Raw genomic sequence first — 25,522 nt, forward strand, 5'->3', positions numbered from 1 at the left:
TTAATAAGGAAATGTGTGAAAGCTTTGAGAAGGAAACGATTTATTAATAATTGATATATAATCTGTTTATTAGCATATATGAGAACATCCAGAAGAAAAGGAAAAAAAAAAATTTACACCAAACATTAATTTTAAAAATATATAAATTCAATGAAAATAATACCGTCCAATGTATGCCCACGTAAACTAGAGTCATAAACTTTAAACTTCCTGAAGTCAAAGTCAACAATCAGCTTGCATTGGTTACATCATGCAAAACTTGGAAGATGTCACCAAACCACCCTCCCTCTTTCTTGGAGTGGAGAGCACTAGGGGTGTCAATTCCTAAACCGAACCGGTAAAACCGGCCGGACCGAACCGATAACAACCCGGATCGAACCGAACCGAAGCCTTATTGGTTCGGTTCGGTTTCAAGTATTGTAACCCCAAAACCAAACCGAACCGCACCGAAAACCGGATGAACCCGAAACCAAACCAAAACCGGCTCAAAACCCAGACCGAAACCGAAACCAAACCGGTAAGAAACCGAAACACTCCAAAATTCATTAAAAAAATTAAAATTTGAATAGTTTTGTATACATTTGTATGGAAAATCGAATTCAAACTAGACCAAAAATCAAAACCAACCCGGTTACAAATCGATTTAAGAAATCGAAGTTCAACAATTCATCATTTGGTTGTTTCCTAATGGCTCCATACCGGTTTAAAAAACCGATCCAAACCGAAATGAACCTAATAAATCCAAACCGGTACCAACCCGAACCCAAACCGCACCGAAACCGACACCGGACCGAAACCGATAAATCCTTATTGGGTCGGTTTCGGTCACTTCCAAACTCACACCGAAACCGGTGGAACCGGACCGAAACCGCACCGACCCGGACCGTTGACACCCCTAGAGAGCACTAACTATTTATTCTAGTCTCTATATTTACTAAAATTCTTCTACTTTAAATTTTTTATCAGATTCCTCAAATAAAATGTAAGAGAAAATTACAAGATTATCCGCTTTTGAGTTTTCAGTTATAATTTGGTTTTAATTGCTTACTTTTATGATTTAGAACTCTCCCAAGTCCCCATAAGTACTACGGCACGATGGTCTGAGAAAACTTTTGTCATCCAACTCTAATACAAATCTCGGCATCTTTGCCCGGCAGTGAATTTTTTCTTCATCTCCGTTGACTCTCCAGGGAAAAAAACTTTAGATTTAATTAATTTATTCTATATCTCATAAATATATCCTCGTCCTCTCATGTGTAAGGATTGGCCGGGACCACCCACAGCCCTGGCCGGCCCAAAGTAGAGACCAATAATATGCCAGCTTTGGCCGGCTCAGCTAAGGGTTTTTTGGTTAAAAGATCTCCAGCTTTAACTAAGAATATTCTGTAGACCCCTATTCCTGGGCTAGCCAAGGATTTACTCCATAGTATCGGTTTTGGCCGACAATATTATGGATCGATGGTATCAGATCGGATCAAAACATTTTACCCTTCAAAACACTGATACTTAGGTTTTTTTTTTTTTTTTCTTGTTTTACCATTATGGTTAGGTTCTGTTTCCATCTATATGTGTCATACTGATATCAGTAACGGTTCAATACAAATTGGCTGTTACCTGAAATTGCAATGGGAAATGCAATTCTTGACCTGTTCATCCTTATCTCAAGGTTTTAAAATTTGATGAATTGAATGGGGAGTCGGCCCTGACCAATTTGGATCCCGATTCCAATTTTTAAAACCTTGGCCTATCTAATCCTAATAGATGTTTGGTCCAAGTTCTAAGTATGTATACAATTATTATTTTTTTTTCCCACCAAACAACTATAATACAAGTAGAGGAACCCCACATTCGGCATTGCCATCTGTAGTATCCTCTGCTCTAATTACAAATCCTATATCTTGGCCTTGACATTTCATCATAAGATAATTCTAAAAAAGTAAAACAATAATAGACCAGCTGTGCAATAAAAGGATAAACAAAAAAATTTTAAAAAAATAAAAAAATAAAAAATAAATAAAAAAACTAAAGGCATAAATAAATGGGAGAAAAGTCTTCCTTGAAGAAAACAGCCAGCCAAAGTCAACATTGCAACTAAAATATTCCTTCTGAAATGTTATATTTGCAACAAGGCCACTTGCTAGCTAGACATAATTTTTGTTAAAGAACATTTCTTCTTGTCTGGAAATTTTTTTTTTTTTCTTTCTGGTCTTGATGAACTCACTATATATTCTTAATGTGCCCATGAAATCCTCCTCTCCATTCTTCATTATTATTTCTGAAGATTCAACTTACCAGCTATGATCATGCCCAATATCCATCTTTTCTTCTTTCTTCTATCTCTACATGCAATAGCTGCTTCGGCGCAATCAGGTCAGCATTTCTGGTTGACAATCACAGTATTCCTTCATTCCCAAGTCACGCCATTAATCCATATATATAGCTATCTTGTTCTTCTGTGTCGACTTTCTCTTCTTAATTTTCCTTTCTTTTGGTTTTATTGAGTTTTCTTTTCCTTTGTTCAATTAAACTTGATTGCAGGGTTTGTAAGCATAGATTGTGGTAGCAGTAGCAAAGATTACACCGACGGCAACGGAATCATCTGGAGTGGCGACGACCCCTACATCCACACGGGTGAAAACAAAGTTGTTCAATCGTCTAATACTCTCTCTCCAGTGCTGAACACTCTTAGGGTGTTCTCAACTCGCAAGAAGAATTGTTACTCAATCCCCTTCACCAAGGGGACACATGTTCTTGTTCGTGCAAGCTTTTACTATGGCAACTATGACCAGAACTCATCTCCCCCTTCCTTTGCTTTACATTTGGATGGCAACAAGTGGGCAACTGTGGTTACTTCCAGTATCAATTGGGTTTTTTATGAAGTCATATATGTTGTAAGAAATGAAGCCATAAGTGTTTGCCTAGCCCAGACAGAGCCCTATCAGTTTCCCTTCATATCAGCACTTGAAGTGAGGACTTTGGACTCTAAAATGTATCCCTATTTAGACTTCTCAAACTATGCTCTGTTCTTAAATGAAAGGACTGATTTTGGTGCAAATCAAACCCTAATAAGGTACATCCATTTCTTTTTTTATCTGTCATTTAATGGTTTTATAAGATCATCATTTTTATTAAGATTTCTTACCGGAGCCAATGATCTTCAAGATCTAAGGGTTATATGGGTATTTTGGTAAACTATCAGTACAAGGTTTTCATTGTAAATTTGTAGCAAAGGTTTTTTTCTCTGTAATCAGCACTGCTGTAACTTTATTCTCCATTGATATATAGTCGAGTATATTTCATCTCATTGTGGACAAGGACAATCGTATTCTAACTATCACATCTTAATGGTTTTGATAGGTACCCGTATGACAAATATGATCGAATGTGGATTGCAGTAGGACCAGGGACCGGAATGACTGCTGTTACAAGTACCGCCAAGGTGATCAGTACCAGTGGTATCTCAGACAACCCTCCATATAGTGCGCTACAAAATGCAGTAACAACTATAGATGCTACAGAGACATCCATATACTTCTACCCTACTCTTCCAATTATCTCAACCTATGTGTACATGAACTTCTATTTCTCAGAAGTGGATGTGCTAGATTCGAAGACCCAGCTACGATCATTCAACATCGACATAGATGGTTTATCCAAGGGTGACCCCATAGTTCCAACGTATGGATCCCTTACAGAGATGATCTTCTCCAACTTCACTGCTTCCTCCAGTGATTCATTTTCTTTGGTCTCCACAAATAATTCCACACTTCCTCCCCTGATAAATGCCTTGGAGGTCTTTTTAATTAGTAATCCACTCACAAGTGGGACTAACAGTGTTGATGGTAAGTCTTAGAAACTCATAGTGTGTTTTCTAGAAAGCTTTATGCTAATAAGTATTTCTTGATCTGGTTGTAATTGATGATCGATGCAGTGAAACAATTGAGTTTATTACAAACCCAATTCCCTGTGCTAGCAGAATGGAGTGGTGATCCTTGCCTTCCAGAATTTTATTCCTGGGAATGGGTTGGTTGCAGCTCTGATGCCACGCCTCGCGTTATAGATCTGTAATTCCTCCTCCTTCAAATTCCATAACCACAAACAACAGCTTAATGGGAGAAATTCCTCTTAAATGTTTGATTGAAATGACCTAGCAGGTATCTGAGTGGGTATGGGCTCTCTGGAACAATTCCGGATTTTAGCTCTATGGATGCTCTTCAAACCATGTGAGTGGAATTTACTATTACAAACAATTGTATGTTCTTGAGGTTGTTTAATCTGATATTTTACTGGGTTTGTTCTTTATTTGTTCCACCGTGTCTACAGAGATTTACAAAACAACAGCTTAACAGGAGAAATTCCTGCTTCCCTAGGCAGTCTAACCAACCTTCAATTGCTGTATGTTTATTTCTTCCAATACCCTCCGCCCCGGCCCCTTCTCTGAATTTCCAATATACTTTACTAATGGCTCTCTCTCTCTCTCTCTCTCTCTCTCTCTCTCTCTCTCTCTCTCTCTCTCTCTCTCTCTTCTGAAGGAACCTGGCAGATAATGATCTCAATGGAACTGTACCTACCTCACTATCCAAAAATAATAAGTTAATATTAGAGTAAGTGATTTGAAATTCAATCTATTTCTACCCACCATCATCATCCTTATCTCTGAGATCGTTAGAAGTATTTGATGTAATTCTCATTTGTTTATATCTATATCCCTTATGTTGCAGTGTCTCCGGCAACCAGAAATTATGCACCTCATCGTGTGGGAGTTCAGTGCCACCTTCAAGCCCTGGGACTCCATCAGATGTGCCTTCAAGCTCTGGAGGGACTCCATCAGATACTTCTTCAACAACTCCATCTACAAGCACCAGTGGCAAGAGTAGCAGCAAGCTACCAATAATCCTAGGAATCACAATCCCTGCTTTCGTTGTCTTCTTGGTGATCGTGGCATTCGTGGCTATCACATACCACAAGGGAAAAACTGCAGCCACTGCAGCCAGGAATGAAGGTTAGCCACCTTCCTTTTAAGATTCCATGCATACTCGTATCTCTCATCCATCCCATTAAAGAGAAAACTACTGTGCTTTCCTGCATCCAAAATTTAAGCCGGGTCTTTTAAGGAGGCTAGGCTAGGGCCGTTTGACCCATTTTTAGCAAAAACGTCCGTTTTAAACATGTTCTTGTTTTTCACCGTTTAAAACACGTTTTCCCGTATGCTTCTCAAAGATACTTAAAAAAAAGAGCAAACGGCAAACATTTTCATTCTAAACACATTTAAAACGTGTTTAAACATGTTTCCATTTTTTTGTTTTTTTTTTAGACTTAACTTGTTGAACATAATGTCTACTTGATTAACCATATCTTTCTCTCCCAAACTCTAATCCACTTGATTCTTTCGTCGACTTGAAGCTAACTCAATGGCCTATATTTCTCATGTATCATCTTCAACTCAATATCAATGTATGGATCTCAAAATTGAGATACAAATTGATGCATTAGCTGAAAAATATTTCTAAAGTGATTACTCCTAACTCAGAACATACATTACTCCAAGAGTGTGTTCACTATGTTGACAACAATGAACAATATCATAGTCAAGCCACATTGCTCAATAAAACTTGGACATGTGTGGTATATGAATTTAGAATTGGTAATGGATGATATTCAATTATATGTCATAAAACTTATAATGAGATATGAGATATATATATGCATTAGTGTTGGATACTGTAGTTATTTTGAACATTAGATGCAAGTATTCATTTAATAATTCTTTAATTTATACGAGTATAGTACCCTTTTTTTGGTCCCGTTTGTTTAAAATCTATAAGTTTAAAACCCGTACCATCCATTTTCCATTTTTTGTTGTTCTCTGTTTTTTTGACAGTATCGTTCAAAAAATTTTACTGTTTAAAACCCGTACCGTCCGTTTCTATTTTTTTGCTATTCCCGTTTTTTCTAACAGTGATTTGACCTGGCTGCCCCTAGTTTTCGAGCATTTAGAATCCATTAAATACAGAGAGAGAGAAAGTGGGTTTCAGATACCAGGACCAGGAAGAGTCTGGTGAATCTTCATGTATGTGAATGTACGTGAACATCTCTGGTCCGTGAATAACGTATGAGAACAATATCATACGTGAACCTGATCTGGTCTCCTTTTTTTTTCTTACTATATGTATAATATAATTATATAATTATGTATAATTTTATACTATATATGGGTAAAAGATCGTTGCCTACTCGCATAGCCCTAATACCAATGTGGGGGTCAATAAAAGGGTGTGCAAGGGCATCAACATTTATGAGATTTTTAATTCATTGGGAGCAGGATAATAAGTTCATGCTCTCTTGTATTTATAACAAGGTCATACTGTTTGCTCACATTATATAGGAAAAAGAATCCTGAAAGACCATGGAGGTGAAATGATTACTGACCCCCTCCGCCATGGAAGGTGAAAGTCCCACCACTGTTGATGTTTCACGTATTCCCATTGACTTGTCCTGGTATAAGGACCACACGGCCTTTTAAGAAACCCTCTTACCCTATTTATATTAAGATTAGACAATATTAGATTCACAACAAGCTTTAACGCATGCCCAGCCTGGCCCGACTGCAGACCTAAAAATTTCACACCCTGCCCGGTTCAAGCTCAGGCTCGCTGAGCCAAACTTGTACTTCTAATCTATAGGCTTTTTTAGAAAATAATATTTGGTGCTACTTTGATTTCTAACATGGAGGCATGTGTCGTTCTTTCTTGTATGCCCTTAGGACAAATGAATGCTCCTATGTCAAGTGGCCGACCACAAGAAGTAAAGCCTTCACCATCTATTGAACTTCCCCAACATGATATGGAAGCAGAGCTCGCTGACTTAATGGATCAACAAGCACTTCAACATCAAAACGACAGAAGAGGTCCCAATTTTATTGCATAAACCCTAGAGAATTATTAGGCAAACCCTCAATTTTTTTTTGTATTACACTGAAAAATGATGGGAATTTTTTATGTTTTGAGCATATCATTATTTGAAGATTCCGGATCAGCTGCCCATATCGACACAAATAGAATGGTGATTTCTTATATCCAAAAAACCGTGAATGTTACCTTTCCTAGATTTTCAAGCAGCATCTTTTTAGTCCATCTCATTTGAAATTTAATGATGATATGTAAAGTGGCAACCATATACCCCAATCCTCAAGAAAAAATAAAATAAAATAAAAATAGTAAATGTTATTAAGTCACTCTTTGACAACGTTTCATTTCTATCGTTTCTGCGTTTTCTTGTTCTCAAAACAGAGAAACAACATAAAAAGTGTTTGATAAAGTTATTCCGTTTTACCCGTTTCTAGAAACATAAATCAAAATTTATACCTATTTACAATTCTAGAAACGACTTTGATAAAACAAATCCGAGTTGTTTCATCATTTATAGAAACGAATTTGAGAGGGGAAAAAAAAACCTGTTGTGCCCGATAAATCTCTCAACTATTTAAACCTAAAAAGAGGCAACCAAACCCTCTCTCCCTATTGGGTTTTTTTGTGGCATTATGTTTCCAAAAAACATTTTGAGAAACAGGTTTATCAAACACCAAAAAATCCGTTTTTATTTCTCAAAATGTGAAAAGCCGTTTCTACTATTTCTAGACACAAAAACTGTCTAGAAACAGTAAAAACATTATTAAATGGTGCCTAAGATAATTCTAATCTTTTTTTTTTTTTTTGGTTAACGACGGATATTCAGGCCTTCAGCCTAACTAGTCTTGCAAGCCCATATCGACGCACAACCGCATGGACCTAGTCATACTGGGGTTGAATGAGAACCATTCAACTTTCACTGAAAACAGTGAAGAACACTAAACACCCCACGTGAGTGGCCCAAGGTGTGCCTATCACAGATTTCAGAAAAAATCTCATTCAAATCATCACCGAAAAAAATTAAAATGAATCATTCTTCAAAACAGATCAAAAATTCGAGGCAAACATAACAAAAGGATATAGATATGTTCCTTTTGAAAGCTACCAGTGGCTTGGAATGGCGTGAGTCTATCATCTCATCCTGCTGTTTGAGAGCTTGCACTTGTTCAGCCGCTGTTTTCCGCTTTATAGTGCCGCATGCATGTCTTCCCGATTTGGGTGGCTCTGCGACTCTACGACTCTACGGGCTACGGTACCTTTCAAACTATAGGCAACCATTCTTAATTAACTCTTTTTTTCAGGTCTTTAATAAGTCGGCTACAACCTCTGTTTAGTGTTTACACACACCCCCACATGAATGTCCATATTATTGTTAAATGTTATTATATATCTTTTGAAAATTTTTTTATACAACCAATAAGTATATTTAAATCATAATATGATTGATTGAGAGAAAGATATCAGCCATATGATGGGGAGTTCGGATCAAGTTCACGTACACCCCCATGTGAGTAGCTCAAGATATGCCTAGTGTGAGTCGTACTTAGGACTTCTAAGCGAGTTTACGATTCGTACCAAGTTCATTGCTCATCAACTGCACTGCCCCCTTAGGTTACTAAACTAATGTATTTATGTCAATAAAATGTTAGCACACAAAGTTGTATGGTCTATCAGAATGACAACTATCAGAATGACCTAGCAGACAACTGAGTTGCTTGATTGGTTCACACCCACTTCCTTGTAGCAAATTTGAATTTTCAAATCGAGTCTTCTCCCCACATTTGCAATGCCAGTTGCTACTACCACCCACTTGTTTTTTAACACCCCCTGCTTCTCCCTCCAAGCCATCCATCTATCCATCCCTAACCGCCATTTCAGGACTCCTATGGGCCCTTGTGAAAGAAGAAATCAGACTTGACCTTATCTAAAGAAAATACCTTAGTCTGACCGAGTCAACCCAAGATGGCAATACCATCTTAAACGGCTGCACATTGTTGTTTTCCATTTTTTGGTATTTCTTGGTTTTAATAATTTGACTTACCATCACAACTAACTGGCAAATCTGAAGAAATGTCACCAAACCACCCCTATCAAATTGCTTCTTTTTTTTTTTTTAATAAGAAAACGTCTTACTAGTTCTCGCCCAATCTGGTCCACACGGAGCCATCCTCTCCTATATCATAATCCAATTTATTTCAACCCCCCCCCCCTTCACTCCCCCCACACCAAAAAAAACAAGTGATGAACCTGGAAATTTTTTTGCTAAAAATATATCGACGTTCTCACATGTCATAGGATTGGCCGGGACCACCCACAGTCCTCGGCCTCCTGGCCGGCCCATAGCTGAGAGCAACATAATTATGCCAGCCCTGGATCCAACCTTGGGGCTTTGCCGCTTTGGGATTAAAGATTCCCAACTGCTTCAAGTAATAACAAGTCTTTCTTAATGAAAATCCAGCCAAAGTAAATAGGGCAACTGAGAAATTCCTTCTGAAATTTTATATTTTCACAACAGGGCCTTAATTCTTCTAAAAAAATTCCTCCTTTTCCTCCTCCTAACTATGATACCATGTTAAAGTTTTCATCTTAAAACCAATTGGTTAGAAGTAGGGTGACCTCTCGTGGCTCTTATAATAGTTAGTTGAGTTACCCACAGTCGATATGGGACTATCTTAATACTCTTCTTTGATTTCTTTTCCTTTTTGGTTTATAATTTTCTTTTATTCGCTGCAACTTATTGTAGGGTTTGTAAGCCTAAATTGTAGTAGCAGTAGCAATAGTTACACCAACACGATGGGGATCACCTGGTATAGCGATGACTCATACATCTACATAGGTGAGAAGAAAGGGGTGGTAACGACTAAAACTTTCTCTCAAGCGATGAATACTCTTAGGGTGTTCTCAACTCGCAAGAACACTTGTTACTCAATCCCATTCATTAAGGATACAAAAGTTCTTGTTCTAGCAAGCTTTTTCTATGGAAACTATGACCAGAAGTCATCTCCTCCTTCCTGTGATTTACAATTCGATGGAAACAACTGGTTAACAGTGCAGGCTTCAGTGGTTATATGAGTTATTATGAAATCATATATGTTTTAAAGAAGGATGTCATAAGCGTGTGCTTAGCCCTGACACAGCCCAATCAGTTTCCCTTCATATCAGCACTTGAGGTGAGGCCTTTGACATCTACAATGTATCTCCATGTAGAATCAAACCGTGCTTTCTCCGTTATAAATCGGTTTGCTTTTGGTGCAACTCAAGACATAATAAGGTACTTCATTTTATATCTTTCATTTTATGATAAGATTCTTGGGACTCACTCACAAGTCTCAAAAGCTAAAATAAAAATAAAAATAATAATGATAAATTAAATTTAAAAAGATTGCAATGATTAATTTATTTGTCTTTCTCTCTCTCTTCAAATTTTAAAAAAAAAATTAATTTTTATTTTATTTTCTTAAAAACCAAACATAGTCTAAGGGTTTCTACCTTAAAAAGTCTGAGCTTTTCAGCCTGCAAGGTGGGCCTAGGCTGTATTCTCAGGCCCGTGCCGACCCTATTTACTATGTGTATTAGAAATTTATAAAAATATAACACCGACTCCACCAAATTCTTTATCCTTTATACCACTAACACCTGTATATTTTTTTAATTCACTTATACACTCACTTTATTTTCTAATCCACAAAAGGACAACTAAGTTACACACACTTTATTAATTTTGTAATTCACCAATACATCAAGAGCCAACCTGGTCCATCCCAGGCCAATGCCGGACTGGATTGGGCTGAGCTTAATAGAATTGGGCTTGGGTTGATTAAGAGATCTAAACCCAGCCCCCCACCAACCCAGGCCTTAAACACGTTTTTTTTTTTTTTTTTAATAGATATGGATGAGACATAGCATATAACAGCTAGGAAACTTCAACTCAAGACCTCCTAATGAGCATAAGCTTTTTATCCATTGGGTTTTTGGTAGGTATGAAGATGACCCATAAGATCGAATATGACAAGGAGTACAGTCAAGTGCATATAGTTCTGTTCCAAGTGATGTCACCGGGATCGACACCAGTAATCTAACGGAAGTTCCTCCATCTCGTGTTGCAAAATGCAATAACTACAGAGAGTACAGGAGGCAGTAGTAGTATAATCTTAGACACCACTGGTCTTCCAACAACGGAAGTCCCTCTCTACATTAACTTATATTTCTCAGTAGTGAATCTACTAGATCCGACGACACAGAAACGATCGTTCAACCTCGAAATAGATAATGTACCCACCACTTATCCTAATATTAACCCCATAATTCCACCATACAACGGGGCTGAAGAGGTGTCCATCTTCAACCTCGATGCTTCCTCCAAAACTGTGTTTTCTTTGGTCTCCACATCTGATTCGTCTTTTCCCCCACTGATAAATGCCTTGAGGTCATACAAATTACTGATCGACTCACAAATGGAACTAACATAGATGATGGTAGGGACCTTGAATGAGCCTTTTATATTTCTTAGGATAGGTATGCCGCCGATATCAAGTATTTTTTTTTTTTTAATTCGTTAATTTCAAGTTTTCTTTAATATAATCTAAATATAGATTTGAATTTTTGGACATCCATGTATAATTCTTGGTCTTGTTTGTAAATCCTCTTCTTATATAGAGAGAGAAAGAGAAAGTGTGTTAAAGCTTCAATCTTAAAACCAATTGACTTGAAGTGGGATGGCCTCTTGGCTCTTATACGAGATAGTTGAGTCATCCACAGCTAATGTGGGACTATCTCAATAGAGAAAGAGAATTTTATACCTTTATTTTATGAACCTGATAAAAATATCTTAGATGTTTGAAATGGTCGATCTGCAGGTATCTCAATGGGTTTGGACTCTTTGGAACAATTCCTGATTTTAGCTCCATGGTTGCTCTTGAAACTATGTGAGTAGAATTCTTTACTAATTCAAAAAGTACATTCTGAAGAGTCCAAACGAAAGGTCTATGTTGTTGAGGTTGTTAGTCTGATATTTTAACAATAGTTTATTGTTCTACCATATCTACAGAGATTTGCACAACAATAGCTTAATGGGAGATATTCCTGCTTCCCTAGCTAATCTCCCCAACCTTCAAAAGCTGTACGTTTATTAATTTCTTCTACTACTACCCCCACCCCATCTCTCTGAATATCCAATATACTTTACTAATAGCTCTCTCTCTCTCTCTCTCTCTCTCTCTCTCTCTCTCTCTCTCTCTCTCTCTCTCTCTCTCTCTCTCTCTCCATTCAGGAACCTAGCAAATAATGACCTAGCAAATAATGACCTCAGTGCAACCGTACCAACCTCACTGTCCCAAAATAAGAAGTTAAAGTTAAAGTAAGTGATTCGGAAACACAATCTATTTCTACCCACCACCATCAACGTTGATGTCAACTGAGATCATTAAATGTATTTGGTTTTACGTTCATATGTTTATATCCATATCTCTATGTGTGTAGTGTCTCTGACAACCGGATATTGTGTGCCACTGACAGCAAAGCGTGCCAGAATTTAGATAGTTCGACAAGTACTCCATTTACAAACAGAAACAAGAGTAGAATAAAGCTACCAATAATCCTAGGAGTCACAATCCCTGATTTCATTCTTTTCTGGGTGATCGTGGCAATTGTGGCCATCACATACCACCAAAGTTGAGTTGCAGCCTTTGCAACATCGAATGCAAGTTAGCCAACTTAAATTTCAGATTCCATGCATCCTTGTATCTCGCATCTATGCCCTATATAAGGAGAAAAGTGACTAGAGTTTAACCGATCGATTTCCAACAAGATCGGATTGGAATCTGAGTTTAAATCACGGCCTCAGCCAAAGAGACCAATCAGGCTGGGCTAGCCAGGATTTTTTTAAACCCCAAACCAATCCTAGGTCCCCTCAACTTAACCTAAACTCAATCCTGTCACGTTCAACCTAGATTCTCTGATTGTGCTGGGCTAGGCAGGATTTTTTTAAATCCCAAATCAACCCTAGGTCCATATCGGGGTCAGCCGAGATTCCCTGGTTGTGCTAGTGATCTCGTAGCCTCTATTTTTGCCTTTCCTGGTTTAGAGTACATCTCTTCTTTTTTTTTCTGGTTTTTTTTTTTGTGGGGGAGGGGGGGGGGGATGAAATTGGGCTAGGCTACATCAATCAAATACCTTTTTTGAATTAACACTTTTTCTTTTTTGGTGAGATGGCGGGAAGAACCGTTCTTAATCGCACCCCAAACATAGTTGGGTGCGAATAAGACCACATTACCCCCAACTCACACGCTAAAGATGCCTCGCCTCGCCTCTGCCTGCCCTCCCAATTTCTCATGTGCTCTTGCAGTAGCCACACGACCAGCAAACCAGAGACAGTTCTATTGCCCTCTTTTTCCCTCTTCCCAAGGCCCCAACCCTACTCATGTTCATTTCTACACCTCAGCATCACTTTTAATCTCTTTGAAGAGTGAGGAGGAGAAAAAGAAAAGATTATTTGGCACTACTTTCTCCCTCTCTCTCTCTTTTCAGAATCTCTGATGTGATCTAACACGCACGTTCGTTCCTTCTTGTATGCCCTTAGGACAAAAGCCAAGTAACCCCCCACAAGAAGAAGCAACGCCTGCAGCATCCAATGGACAAATGCCCGGGATGAACGTCCAGCACGTAGCCAATGGTGCAAGGGTTGGAATTGCACAACATGGTATGACAGCAGAGCTCTCTAATTTAATGGATCAACAGGCACTTCAACATCAACACATTTGATCAGACCGTTCGATGTCGTGTGCAATTTCAGAGGGTCACTAAGTGTGTATCCCACAAAATTAATAAATAAATAAAAATTGAGGGTACGCCTCACGCCATTACTTGTTTAGAGTGTGGACCGTGGACCCTCCCCATTTGAAGCCTCTGGTTTACAGTATAGTCAGCAAGAGAGTATTATCAATCAGCAAAAGTAATACCCATTGTTTCATCTTCCATACTCGCACACAGGGAAAACAGGGTGCACCTCTTTTTATCAATTTTTGGGAGCACTTGAATCACTCCCCGTAATGAAATGGAAATATTCTAATCATCATAAACAATTAATCTGAACCTTATATATTTTACTGAACTTTTCAACAAAATTCCTCACATTTATAGGAAAAAAAAAAAAACCCCACTTGAATAGTTTACTTGATATGATATTTAAATAGACAATCATGATCACAAGAGTTCCCAAATTCTTCTTTAAATTAATTTCACCTCACTTGATTTCCCTTCACCTGCAATCAAGGGAGCCTGAAGTAATGCTCAAGGATCAATGCTTAACTCACCTGTATCAACCCTTTCTTCTTCCTTTATTTATTTCTTCTTTTTTTTTTTTTTTTAATCCAAAGTAAACATAAATTCATGGGTGATGCAAAACATAGCACAGTAATTACAAACATAAAACCTACACCAACCAGAACCCACCAAAAGCTTCAAGAGTGTGGGAGTGACTTGAGCAAATTGACACCAGCAACAACAAAGAGCTTTTTTCTTGGTAACAGACTAAAATCATAGGTACGGGATTGAAGTCCAAAAAAAAGAGGGGTGGGGGGAGTTCTACAGTGGCTCAAACCGATACACAAATAGAATGGTGCCCTCCTTATATACAAAAACACTAATAAAATGGTCCCTTTCATATCTACAAAAACCCGTGAATGTTGCCTGTCCTAGATTTTCAAGAAGCATCCCTTCAGTCCATCTCATTTAAACTTTAATGATGCCATGAAAGGTGCCAACGATAGATAAAGAATAATGAGAGAAGAGGGTGGGGGGAAGGATCTAACATCACAACACATAACCCCAATCCTCAAGAAAAAACAAACTGACCGTTATCACCATGACAATGTTAATCAACTCCACCATATCAGATCTTGACCAACCTTTAAAATTTCTCTTACTACACTCCTCTCTAATGCTCAAATGGTTAAACAGTACAATGCATCCTAACAGTCATTTCCATCTTTTGCCAAAACCCAAATAAAATCATCAATGTCATTAAGATTATCCCAACAAACTCCACAAAAGGCTCAAGAACTCAAAAATGGCCCTTGTAAAGTTGGAATACATAAAAATGTAGCTAGCTGAACCCTGTCAAGCATACTACAAACTTAGGAAATGAAAAACCAATCCTTGCTCTCCTTTGCAGCTTATGACAAAACTATTTTGCCCTTCTGTGGCTGACTTCCAAAAGCAAGGCCTTGAAGTGTGGTGGATCAGGAGCCTACAAATCAATTTTGGTATCATAAATGGATTGAGGGGAGGTCCAAGGAAGCCAGGCCAGGATTATATGAATTTGGCAAGTACACACCATTGGCTAAAAAGGACCAAACTCATGTGTCCTGCTCAGTTCAAATTGAATACATCCTAAACAGCCGATTAAGCAAGTAATCCTTTAACTTCCTGAATACAATCAGTCTCTCAACATTCAACAAGTCCAACGATTTAGCAGCAATCCGTCCTTGATACCAAGTATTGCATAGAGATGTGAGAACCTTAAGAAAACATGTCACCCAACAAAAATGCTCCCAGTTTTTAATTATACACCCATTTCAGCAGAAAATTGAATGTTGTGATAATTGAGTAAGCATTCTCCAAATGCCTTTCTGAGGACAAGCAAAGATACTCTAATCAGCCATAAAGAAGCCAGAGTCATTCTCAAACTCATATTTGATCTGATGAACAATGCCATATTTGACTACTCTCTTTCCTTAATCCCAGCCCAGAAGTACCAGAAACCCTCTGGCTAAGAAGGCCATAATCTTCCTTTAAATATTTCTGTAACAATATCAGAAATAGAAAACCAGTGCTAACGATCAAGGAGAAGAGAGAAGAAGAAGAAGAGAAGAATAGAAGAATAGAGGAGAGACAGGCATTGACCATTGGCAGCCCCTCCCCATTGCTCTTTAAGAGGAGCTAAGTTTTGGGAGGCGACGACTCTCTCAGGATTTTTAAACTATAGAAATTATGGTCCTGTTTATTGATACTTCATCTAACAAAAGCATAATATTACTAGAAGTATTGAAATTTTTATATCGCAATAAGAGTGTCACATTTTTAGATTCGTCAAGTAAAATAAAATAAACTAAGATAACATTTCATCCCACCTACCCCCCCCCAACCCCCAAAAAGAAAAAATTAAATAAGGTAACATCTATGCAGAAACACTGGAGTCCGGACTACGATAAATATCCTTTAAAATAAGTTCATGTTTGGTAAAGAATATAAAAAATAAAATAAAATGCTTATTTCAAAGTTCAAATTTTAGGGAAGAATATAGAAAACATATCGGTGATTTAGCATAAGATATATGTAAACTTGATATACTCAAGTGTGGTACAAAAAAAAGTATATCGATTTAAAACAATTTAAAAATATTATTAACAACAATAACAAACTCAGCCTTTTCCCAACTAAATGGGGTCGACTACATAGATCTGTGCGAGGGTAACATATTATTAAGGGTGAAAAGAGAGGAACAAAGGAACACCTCAGTAAAATCCCACCTAAATGGGGTCAGCTACATGGACCCTTGCCTCCAAACAGCCCTATTCGAGGTCATACTTGAGTCAAGAACTAAACTATATGCATGTCTTTCCTCGCTACTTCTCCTATGATTATTTTAGGCCTACACGAAGCTCTTTTAGATCCTTCCATCTGAATCCAATCACTCCTCCTTATTGGTGCATCCCCAAGGTCTCCATTGAATATGGTCATGCCATCTCAAATGACATTCTCGAAGCTTGTCATGAATCAGGGCAACTCCCAAATCAGCTATAATATGGTCATTTCTTACTTTATCCTTCCTGGCTTTGCCACATCCATCTCAATTACACTTAGTTTATCTATATTACGCTTCTTAACTACCCAATATTCCGCCCATATATCATAGCTAGATCTTACGACTGTCCTATAAAAATTTTCTTTAAGTTTTGTAGTAATACACTGGTCACACAACACTCCAGATGTACATCTTCACTTCATCCATCCAACTTTAATTCTCTAAGAGACATCATCCTCTATATCACCTTCTTTATTTATGGTTGACCCCAGATAACTAAAATAATCACTTTGTGGTATCTCTCTCTCTCCTCATGTTTCAATTTAAATAAAACTCAAATAGAAATAAAAATAACAATTTAAAATAAATTATTAAATAAATTTCAAAGAGAATTAAAAATAATCTGAAAATATTATGAGGACTTTGAATGTGAAATAGGTCAGAAAATTCACCCGAGTTGGGCTAGTAACACAAAAAGAAGATATGTACAATGGTCCAACTGCAATTTGCAATCACTTAAGAATTTGGGGGATTAATGATACTCAAGAAAAAAGAGAATGCTTCGAGGGTAAAACAAAAATAGGAACACTAACGAAAGGCAGTGAGACTGTAGATGGTGTTTCGCTTAACGACATAATTTTCCTTTCCCCAAAGAATAAGCTGGATTTCGATGAAGGCCTTGGCTGCCGGTGAGAGGGTTGTGAGATTGTAGGTGGTGTTTCAGGGTGGCCTTCCCTCCTTTTCCTTCTTGAGGAGGAGGGAAGGTTGATGTTTGTAAGGGTGAGCCTGTGGGTTGTGGGAATGGAGGGGAAGTGAATTTGGGTGGGGATACTATGAGTAGTAATGATGGTAGTTCTAGAGTTGTGGTTTCATCTATTGTTGTTGGTGTTGGGTTTGTTCATTTGGGTGGTGGTGGGATAGCTTGGTCCTCCTTGCTCTCCAAAGCTTCAACAAAGGAGTAGGGTTTGGAGTTGCATTTTGTCCATGCAGAAATAAAAGGAGGAAAGTGTACTGCTGTTTGTACTTTGTCCTTCTCATGTTTTGGAGGAAGAGGCTGCTATGTGGAAGAATGCTTTGGTGGGGCACTTCATTGGTAGGGCACCTGCATTCAAATTTGTCATAGCTTCACTGATGCAACGATGGCAGATTTCCGGTAATGTTGAGTTCAATTTACTACAAAATAGTTTCTTTATTTTCCATTTCACTATGGAGGAGAATAAGGCCCTGGTCTTGGAGGGAGGTCGATGGTATATTCAGTAGAAGCCCTTGACTCTTCGTCCTTGGAATTCAAAGTTATATATCCGAAAAAGATTGACCGGATTCCAGTACCTGTTTGGGTGGGTTTGCCAGATCTCCCTTTTCAATACTGGTTAGCAGAGGATTATCATTGGAAGTGTTCTGGGGAGACCTCTATGCACGGATAAGTGGACGAAAACAAAAGGGAGACTCTAATATGCTCAGCTGTGTATAGAGCTATTGGTGGAGGATGAGATGGTGAATTCCAACCCTACATGTGACGAGCATGGAGAGCAGTTGGAACAAGAGGTTCGTCATGATTGGCAGCCTCCTCATTGAGTCTTTAGCCACTTGAATGAGTAGTGTGGAGTGCCAAGCAATGTTGGAGTGTGGCGTGAATGGTGGCCAAAGTCTCAAAGTGCTTCAAACATTGCTGGAAATGTTACTGAGAGGATAGTTGAGAGGCAAGAGGCTAGAGAAGATTCTCCAATCATGGTGGACGAAGGAAGATTTACCATCTATTGTGGTGAGGCTGGGTGGTGCACAACCACCTTAAGTGGCCAGAAATGGTAATAAAGGTGGTGTACAACCACTTTTAGTGGCCAGAAATGTTGATAAAGGTGGTGCTGAGGTGGAGCATTTTCAAATTCAATTGTTGAATTTGGAATATCAAAAAGGAAAGGGAGATGAATGTTATAATAGCTTTGATAACTTGGGAGATATGAATGTGGATTCAAATTTTGAATCCCATTTGGCTTGGGTAGGAGCGAGAAATTGTTGGGGATAAGGTTCTTACTAGGAATTTGCCTCTTTTTTTAGGAAATAAAATATTGTTATTGTTATTGTTATTGTTTTTGCTAAGGTCGAGGGAAGGGAGCCTATTTTGGAGGAATCAGTGGTAAATGGGAGATCATTACAAGGTGGTGCAATTGCTGATTTGGAATTTCTATCATATCTAGTATATTTAGAGGAAGATCATTAAGGAAATTGAAGCTAAGAGAAAGAAGAAGAATAAGATGCCTCCATCTAGGGACCACTCTGACTTGGGGCTTGGAGTTCGGTGGGAAAGTGGCACTATTTCGCCTTTGACCCCTCCATACGATGTGTCCCTCGAGGCTGACAGCTCCTCTGTCGCCTCTTTGGAAGAGCTCCCGAAATTTTTGCCTCATGAAGTTAGTGTGGATCTAGGTGAGGAATTTTCCTTCATCCATATTACTGAGTGGCCGCCCTGGTGGGCCTCCCTCTTCTACCTGCCTCACCAAGATTGGTGCGACTGTTTCAAAAGAAGATGATGTTTCAGAGGGCTATAATGTTTTTACAGCAAGATGGAATCATCGCATTAGGTCCCCCCCCCCACTACTGTCTTCTATCAGTAGACTGAAAAACTTGATGTTTTGTTTCCCATAGGATCATACTTGGCCTATATTGTTAGCTTTGTCTGAGGCCCTTGAGGTGCCTAGTGGTGTTTTGCTTTTTGGTTGCCATTTGCCTCTTAGCATTGTATTATTTTTTCTTCCTTTAAAGTATTTTTTCAATTATCAAAAGAAGAAAGCCAGAGAGATGTCCATGGACAAGGCCTGTATCTCAACTTATATCTTAATTTTGTAAACTACATTTCCACAATAGAACCAATTCCCAGCTAAGTAAAAGCAATCACAGAAGTAAACACATAATGTTAGGACAAGTAGCTCCTTTAACACCAAGAGATCTGAGGTAACTAAAATCAAATACAAAACTTACTCCTAATTCAGGATTAGCATGGGCATGGCGGTAAGATGACAAAACAAAAATTCCATTTTCAACGGCCAGAATATACCAGTAGATTTTGAGAAGTCGCAACGCAACAAGGAACAGGAACTCCTCTTCAACAGTAAATCTGGCAACCCAATTCTCAAGATGCTAAATTGAAGAGTAGACAAGGACATGACAATGAACAAAAACTCCTCCCTGATATCAGTTTTAAAGCTCGAACTCATCATCCCGAAGAGCTGCCTCCGCAGCCTCTTCTTCCTCCTCATCAAGGACAAAGTACTCGTTCTTCTCAATCGGCCGAAACATATAAAATATCACCAAATAGAAAGCAAGACTCGCAGCCTCCTCTGCGGCATTGCTTACCCACTGATACTTGTAAGCAGCAATGGTCCTGAGCGCAAAGACGACAATCCTGGTGAAGTACAAGTAACCAATCACAACAATGTAGAACTGCCGGAAAAGGGTCAACTTGGCCAAATTCCGGGCAGCCTTCCCATCAGTCTTGGAGGTCTCTCTCAGGGACCTGATGGACCACACGATCGGGAAGATAATGGCACAACAGCACACGATATCGACCAACAAAAACACTTGATTCCAAGTGACCCAATCCTTGATGAAGGGCCCAGTCTCCCCAATCACGACAGAAGCCAAGTTGGCGAGAACCTGGAGAGGGATCACGATCATCAAAACCTTCTTCTCTCTGTCCTGCAAGAATGGCTTAAGGAAAGACCAGCCCGTCCCAATCAGGACGATCACAGTGAAGAGCAAGACAACCCTGAGAAACTGAAATATATAGAAGAGAACGTCCCAACCGTGAGGTGTCCCAGTGACCTTAACGTAGTGCTTATCCTCGGCGGCGCAGATCAGATTCAAGGCTTTCATGAGGAGGAGAGTACCCATAAGGAGGTGGATACGGTGAAGTGAGAGCCTGTTAGTGTAGCAGATGAAGGCCCAAAACCCTAGGAAAGCAAAATACGCGAGTGAGAAGAGGAAATAAAGCACAGGCAGCTGGGTCTGGCCAGCGGGCAGGAAGTCCTTGACGCCGTTGTCGGTGTTGTAGATCTCGGTGCGTACGGTCATGGTGACCTGGCTATCTGGGGCGCAGTTGGCGAAGTAAAGACTATATTCATTGGGGGCAGAGACGGAGTACGAGTGGTTGTAGCTCCGGTCAGACAAGGAGAGGTACTTGAAGGTGAAGAGGAGGGTGATGTAGCGGCTATCAAGGATGCAGAAATTAGGGTTCGGTTCGGCTTCCAGGAGAACCTGAATAAGAGCTTCTTCGGATAGGAGGAAGAAGCCGAATCGGGAGAGGTCTAGTTGGGGGGCCGATGGGTATGAGACATCGGTGACGGAGACCATGACATGTCCAGTATGGGTGAAGCCGAATTTCTCGAAGAGTATCATGCCGCGGGAATCGGACGTGATCTTCAGGTTTTTTATCTCTGCGGAGGCGAAGGTGAGGAGGAGAGAAAGGAAGAGAAGTTGCAGACTAAGGGAATTTTTGTCCATGGCGTGTGAATAGTGAACCCTAGAGAGGCAACGATCCAGGATCCCAATCTGCTCCCTTTATTGTTGCCTGACTGAAATGGCGGTTGCGGTGGCTTTGCTTCAGCTTTGGCGGTGGTTTTCCTCTTCGCCTGCGTGAAGAAGACGACTGAAGAACAAAATAGGCGAGTATAAGATGGTGGACCGCCGACTGGAACCGAAGCTTCCTGTATTTGCCAGGAGTACCCCTAAACGTCATTCTCTCTAGTCATCCTCATTCGGTCTTTCCTTTGTGTGGAATAATATAGTTGGGCATTTGTTTTCGTTGGATTAGAACCTTTAATTGACATGAAAACTAGGTCCTACGATCAGTATCATAACACTTTGCGCGTTGCCGCGTTGAGATGAAATACTTCATGTTTCTTTTCTGCAACTGTTCTTGTGTTCATCCATCCCTTTTCCTTTGATTCTTTGCATCTCTGAAAATAGATTCTTCTTTGCATCTCTGAAAATAGATTCTTCTTCTCAAAATTCTTTTAATAAATTTTCGTTTGTAAAATATAAGGGAAATTCAGGATTCCAATAATTGAGATTATCTTATCCTGACTATGATCTTGATCGATCCAATTTAGCCAATTTGACTTTGTTGATTTTTCCACAAAAACTAAGGGCCCGTTTGATAACGTTTCAAGAAACACGTTTTTGGCGTTTCTGTTTCCAGAAACAGCAGAAACGGAGCAAAAAGCGTTTGATAAAACTGTTTCGTTTCACTTATTTTTAGAAATATAAATATAAATTTTTACTTATGTATGGTTCAAGAAACAACCCAAGCGAAACAAGTTTAAACTTGTTTCGCCGTTTCTGGAAACGACTTGTGGCAATTCTTTCACTGGTTACCATCGACTTCTAAAAACATGACTTATCAAACACCTTCAATTCCGTTTCTGTTTCTAAAAACAGAAATTTATGATTCTGCCATTTCTTGAAACAAAAACGACATAAACATTATCAAACGGGCCCTAAGGTTAGGGCATGTTTTGGTTGATTTTGGTTTCTCTTTTTTTTTTTCTCATCAATCATGATTAATTTTCATTTAATTCTTTGTAATTTTAAACTATTTTTTCACCATTGAAGAACTTCTTAATCCATGGGATTTAATCATCCTATTGGACTAGAAAAATTACATTTTTGACCCTTGTAAATAAACAGTGAAAGTTAATAATAGTATTCACTAGCATTTGGGTGAAGTAATGGTTAACAATTATTCAAGTGTGCGAGTATTTTTTTATGTAAAAGGATTATGAAACCCTAATTTTGAAAATCAAATAAGGCACCAAATGTGGGTGTAGGGTAGGGCATGTTCTTATTTTTTGTGTTTTGACAAAGTCAAAATGAATGGATTTCTTACTATTGTAAAATTGAGATAGAAAATGACTTTTTCTCCATAAAATATGAGGGAATTACTTCAATCCTATGGATTTATGCTTTTATTTATATTAAAAGATATTTTCATTTGCTTTGTTGATTAAAATATCATACGTGTGTGCCAAGGCAATGTGATTTATAATTGATACTCTGAATATTCTCTACATTGCCCATTAATGAATTAGGTCAATCAGGATAAAATAATCAATTAATAAGCCGCCAACCACCATTTTGCATATGGCAATAGCCATTGCCATCAATTAATCATCACCACCATCGATCATCTTTCTCCATCAACACTTATTTTGTTATTCTTTTTTATTTTCACCTAATTATCCTTAAATGGCACCTCTATTAGTGTATTTAAAATTTCAACACCTTTCTTTCATTATTTATCATTTTATTTTTTCTTAAAAGAAATTTAAACGTCATTTAAATTATCTTGCACTTTTTTGGGGGGGTATATGTTTGAAATAACAGGATTACCGTAATTGGAAAAAAAAAATATATCATTCAAATAAGGGGGCAAAGTAAGATTATGATTTTTATTTTATTTTCCTTCTTTTAATGTAGTTTCAAGCAATCTATTGCTATACAAGTTGGTTATTTTAACTTGTTTGCTCCAAAATTAAGTCTTGTAATGCAATTGGGCGATCAACTTTAAATTAGAAAATGACATCTCTAGTTAGTGTATTTAAAATCTCAACAACTGTGAGATATTTTTCTTTGACAAATAAACTAATGGTCATTGACGTTTTTCCAAAATTTCTATAGACCTCGTTGAGATAAATAATATTTGTTTGTGCAATTCCAAATGTGAAGTAAGCCTTATATTTGAAATGCAACAGTTCCATTGTTTTCTTCTTCTTTTTCTTTTTTTCTGGTGAAATATTTGAGATATCTAACCTCCTCTCTCTCTCTCTCTCTCTCTCTCTCTCTCTATATATAAACTTATCTTAGGGGGAAAGAAAAAAAAAAAATTAAATCTCACATTTCTAAAAATATATGTTAGGGTAATTGATATTTGAAGAGGTAAATGCACATTGTGATGCAAAGTTGGTGAGCACATGTGTTAAGAGGGTTAGGGAAATGACATGATAGGAGCCCGTAATGCCTCGATTCCTTGCATCAAAGCCAAAATGCTTAAAATCCTAAACCAAAATCCATAAGAAAATACAAATTATCTAAACTATTTTTTGATGATTCTATCTTAAGTTTTCAATTTTAGGCAACTTGCATAGATCACATCCAACTCATTTACATAGTTGACACTAATAAGAAATGTATCAAAAGTTATAACTTCTCATTCATCTAGATGGTTAAAGCAATTCCATGAGGAAGCAACTTCAATAAATGTTCGCCTTTGCACTTTAGAGATATATTTTTCATTTTATTTGCGAGTGTGTAATAGATATAGACTCTAAAAATAAAGGCACATTAATCATGGTATGAGGTATCGATATTGACTAATCATGTATAAATAGAATGACACCTACCAAAGGCAACAGTAACAAACTCAAACTTATCCTAACTAAATGGGATCGGCTATATGAAAATGTGCAAAATAAAAAAAATCAAGGTCCACACAAAACAAGGGGAGTGAGGAAATAAGAGGATAAACGAAATGAAATGAAAATAAGAGGAATGAAGTACAAATTGCACAACCCAACACATCAGTAGAATCTCACTTAAATGGAATTGACCACATGAATCCTTGCCTTAGAATAGCCTCCAAAGTCTAAACCATCTATATATGTTGCCCATATTAGCATTAAAACGTTTATTATATATCCAAGGTTAATACATTTCATTAATTGAGGACCATTTATTAGATTGCTTAAATGAGCTTCATCCTCTACCATGCATGATGCATGGTCGACGGTGGAGTCCCCATACACGTGCATCACAGTGCGAGTTCTTAGAAACACCAATAGGGTATGTTTCGTTCGTAAGATAAGAAAAGGAAATACAAGATAAAAATTGATTATTTATTTCTTAACATCCAAACAGACCTTTGAACGGAAGGGAAAGAGTTGAAAATGACAATTCCGAATCCCGAATCCCGAATCCCGAAGCCAGAAATGAGATGACACACGGAACACGTGCACGTTAGGTATTTCTGTAATTTGATGCAACGACGTGGGCATTTGAATAGATCTACTATTTATTTTCGTCACTCCGTTTGCCAACTGCGATGGTGGTCCTCTCCAGCCCAACTCCCAAACGCCATTTTTTACGTCTGAGAGCTTTCGCAGGAAGAAATGAAGAGATAGCATGAGAGAGAGAGAAGAGAAACGGAAGAAGAAAACAAAAACAAAAGGAAATAAGAGAGAGAAAAGAAGATAAATGCTAAAGCTGTGTTAGTCGGCAGCTCTCAGGTAGGTATTTCTTCTTGTGGCGATCCTTCGGACAGGCCATTTCTCCATTTTTAATTTTCTATTTTGAGTTGCGAGTTGCGACATCAATCTGGAAAATCTATCGTCTTTATTTCTTGATTTCCAAATTTATTGTTTTCCTTCGATTATGTTTCGGTCTTTCGGGCTCAAATGGTGGTAGAAAGTAGGATTCATTGGGTTCGAATTCTCTTCCAGAATCATAATCCTTTGGTTCTTTTTATTCTTTTTACTTGATAATGTTGATTATTGATATCCGGTTTCAGGAATGGGTTATTTCTTGTAAATTGTCTTCGTCGCGTTGAGTTTCGTGTTTCATGCAGGAATTGGAATCGTTACTGAAAGATTTGTTCGAAACAAATTGAGAACGGAAGACTCTTCTCTTCGTCTGGTTATTTCAGATTTCCGTTTATTTTAATTTTATGGATTTCATACTTTAAAACGAAGGATTGAGGTCCTAGAGAGTTGCTTAGGCCTTTGCTCGACCTCCCCTCCCCTCCCCGCCACAACTCCCCAACCCC

At 38.2% G+C, this 25,522-nt stretch overlaps 2 protein-coding genes and 1 long non-coding RNA gene across 3 annotated transcripts; 2 read left to right on the forward strand and 1 right to left on the reverse strand.

Annotated features, from left to right (window-relative positions):
- Positions 1-2,303: 2,303 nt before the first annotated feature.
- Positions 2,304-9,980, forward strand: LOC122086205 (uncharacterized protein At1g24485-like). Its single transcript, XM_042654938.1, has 8 exons — positions 2,304-2,370; positions 2,539-3,070; positions 3,358-3,842; positions 3,932-4,064; positions 4,155-4,223; positions 4,324-4,395; positions 4,722-5,002; positions 9,652-9,980. The coding sequence occupies exons 1-8, from the start codon at positions 2,304-2,306 to the stop codon at positions 9,978-9,980; spliced, it is 1,968 nt and encodes a 655-aa protein (XP_042510872.1).
- A 9,591-nt stretch (positions 9,981-19,571) lies between these two features.
- LOC122087090 (protein CANDIDATE G-PROTEIN COUPLED RECEPTOR 7-like) lies at positions 19,572-21,441 on the reverse strand. The gene has a single exon (XM_042656078.1). It carries the CDS (start codon positions 21,205-21,207, stop codon positions 19,906-19,908), a length of 1,302 nt encoding a protein of 433 aa, XP_042512012.1. The 5' UTR covers positions 21,208-21,441; the 3' UTR covers positions 19,572-19,905.
- Positions 21,442-24,800: 3,359 nt separating this feature from the next.
- On the forward strand, positions 24,801-25,522 carry LOC122087634. The gene is made up of 2 exons (XR_006142785.1): positions 24,801-24,986; positions 25,325-25,522. It is a non-coding gene; the product is annotated as an uncharacterized LOC122087634 (long non-coding RNA).

Source organism: Macadamia integrifolia, chromosome 8, assembly GCF_013358625.1.
Source record: "Macadamia integrifolia cultivar HAES 741 chromosome 8, SCU_Mint_v3, whole genome shotgun sequence".
NCBI lineage: Eukaryota > Viridiplantae > Streptophyta > Magnoliopsida > Proteales > Proteaceae > Macadamia > Macadamia integrifolia.

Bases quoted from the DNA above. Each gene is read 5' to 3' on its own strand.
- LOC122086205 (XM_042654938.1), top strand. From the start codon at position 2,304: ATGCCCAATATCCATCTTTTCTTCTTTCTTCTATCTCTACATGCAATA. The intron at 2,371-2,538 runs GTCAGCATTTCT...ACTTGATTGCAG, and splicing joins AGCTGCTTCGGCGCAATCAG to GGTTTGTAAGCATAGATTGT. The intron at 3,843-3,931 runs GTAAGTCTTAGA...TGATCGATGCAG, and splicing joins TGGGACTAACAGTGTTGATG to TGAAACAATTGAGTTTATTA.
- LOC122087090 (XM_042656078.1), bottom strand. From the start codon at position 21,207: ATGGACAAAAATTCCCTTAGTCTGCAACTTCTCTTCCTTTCTCTCCTC.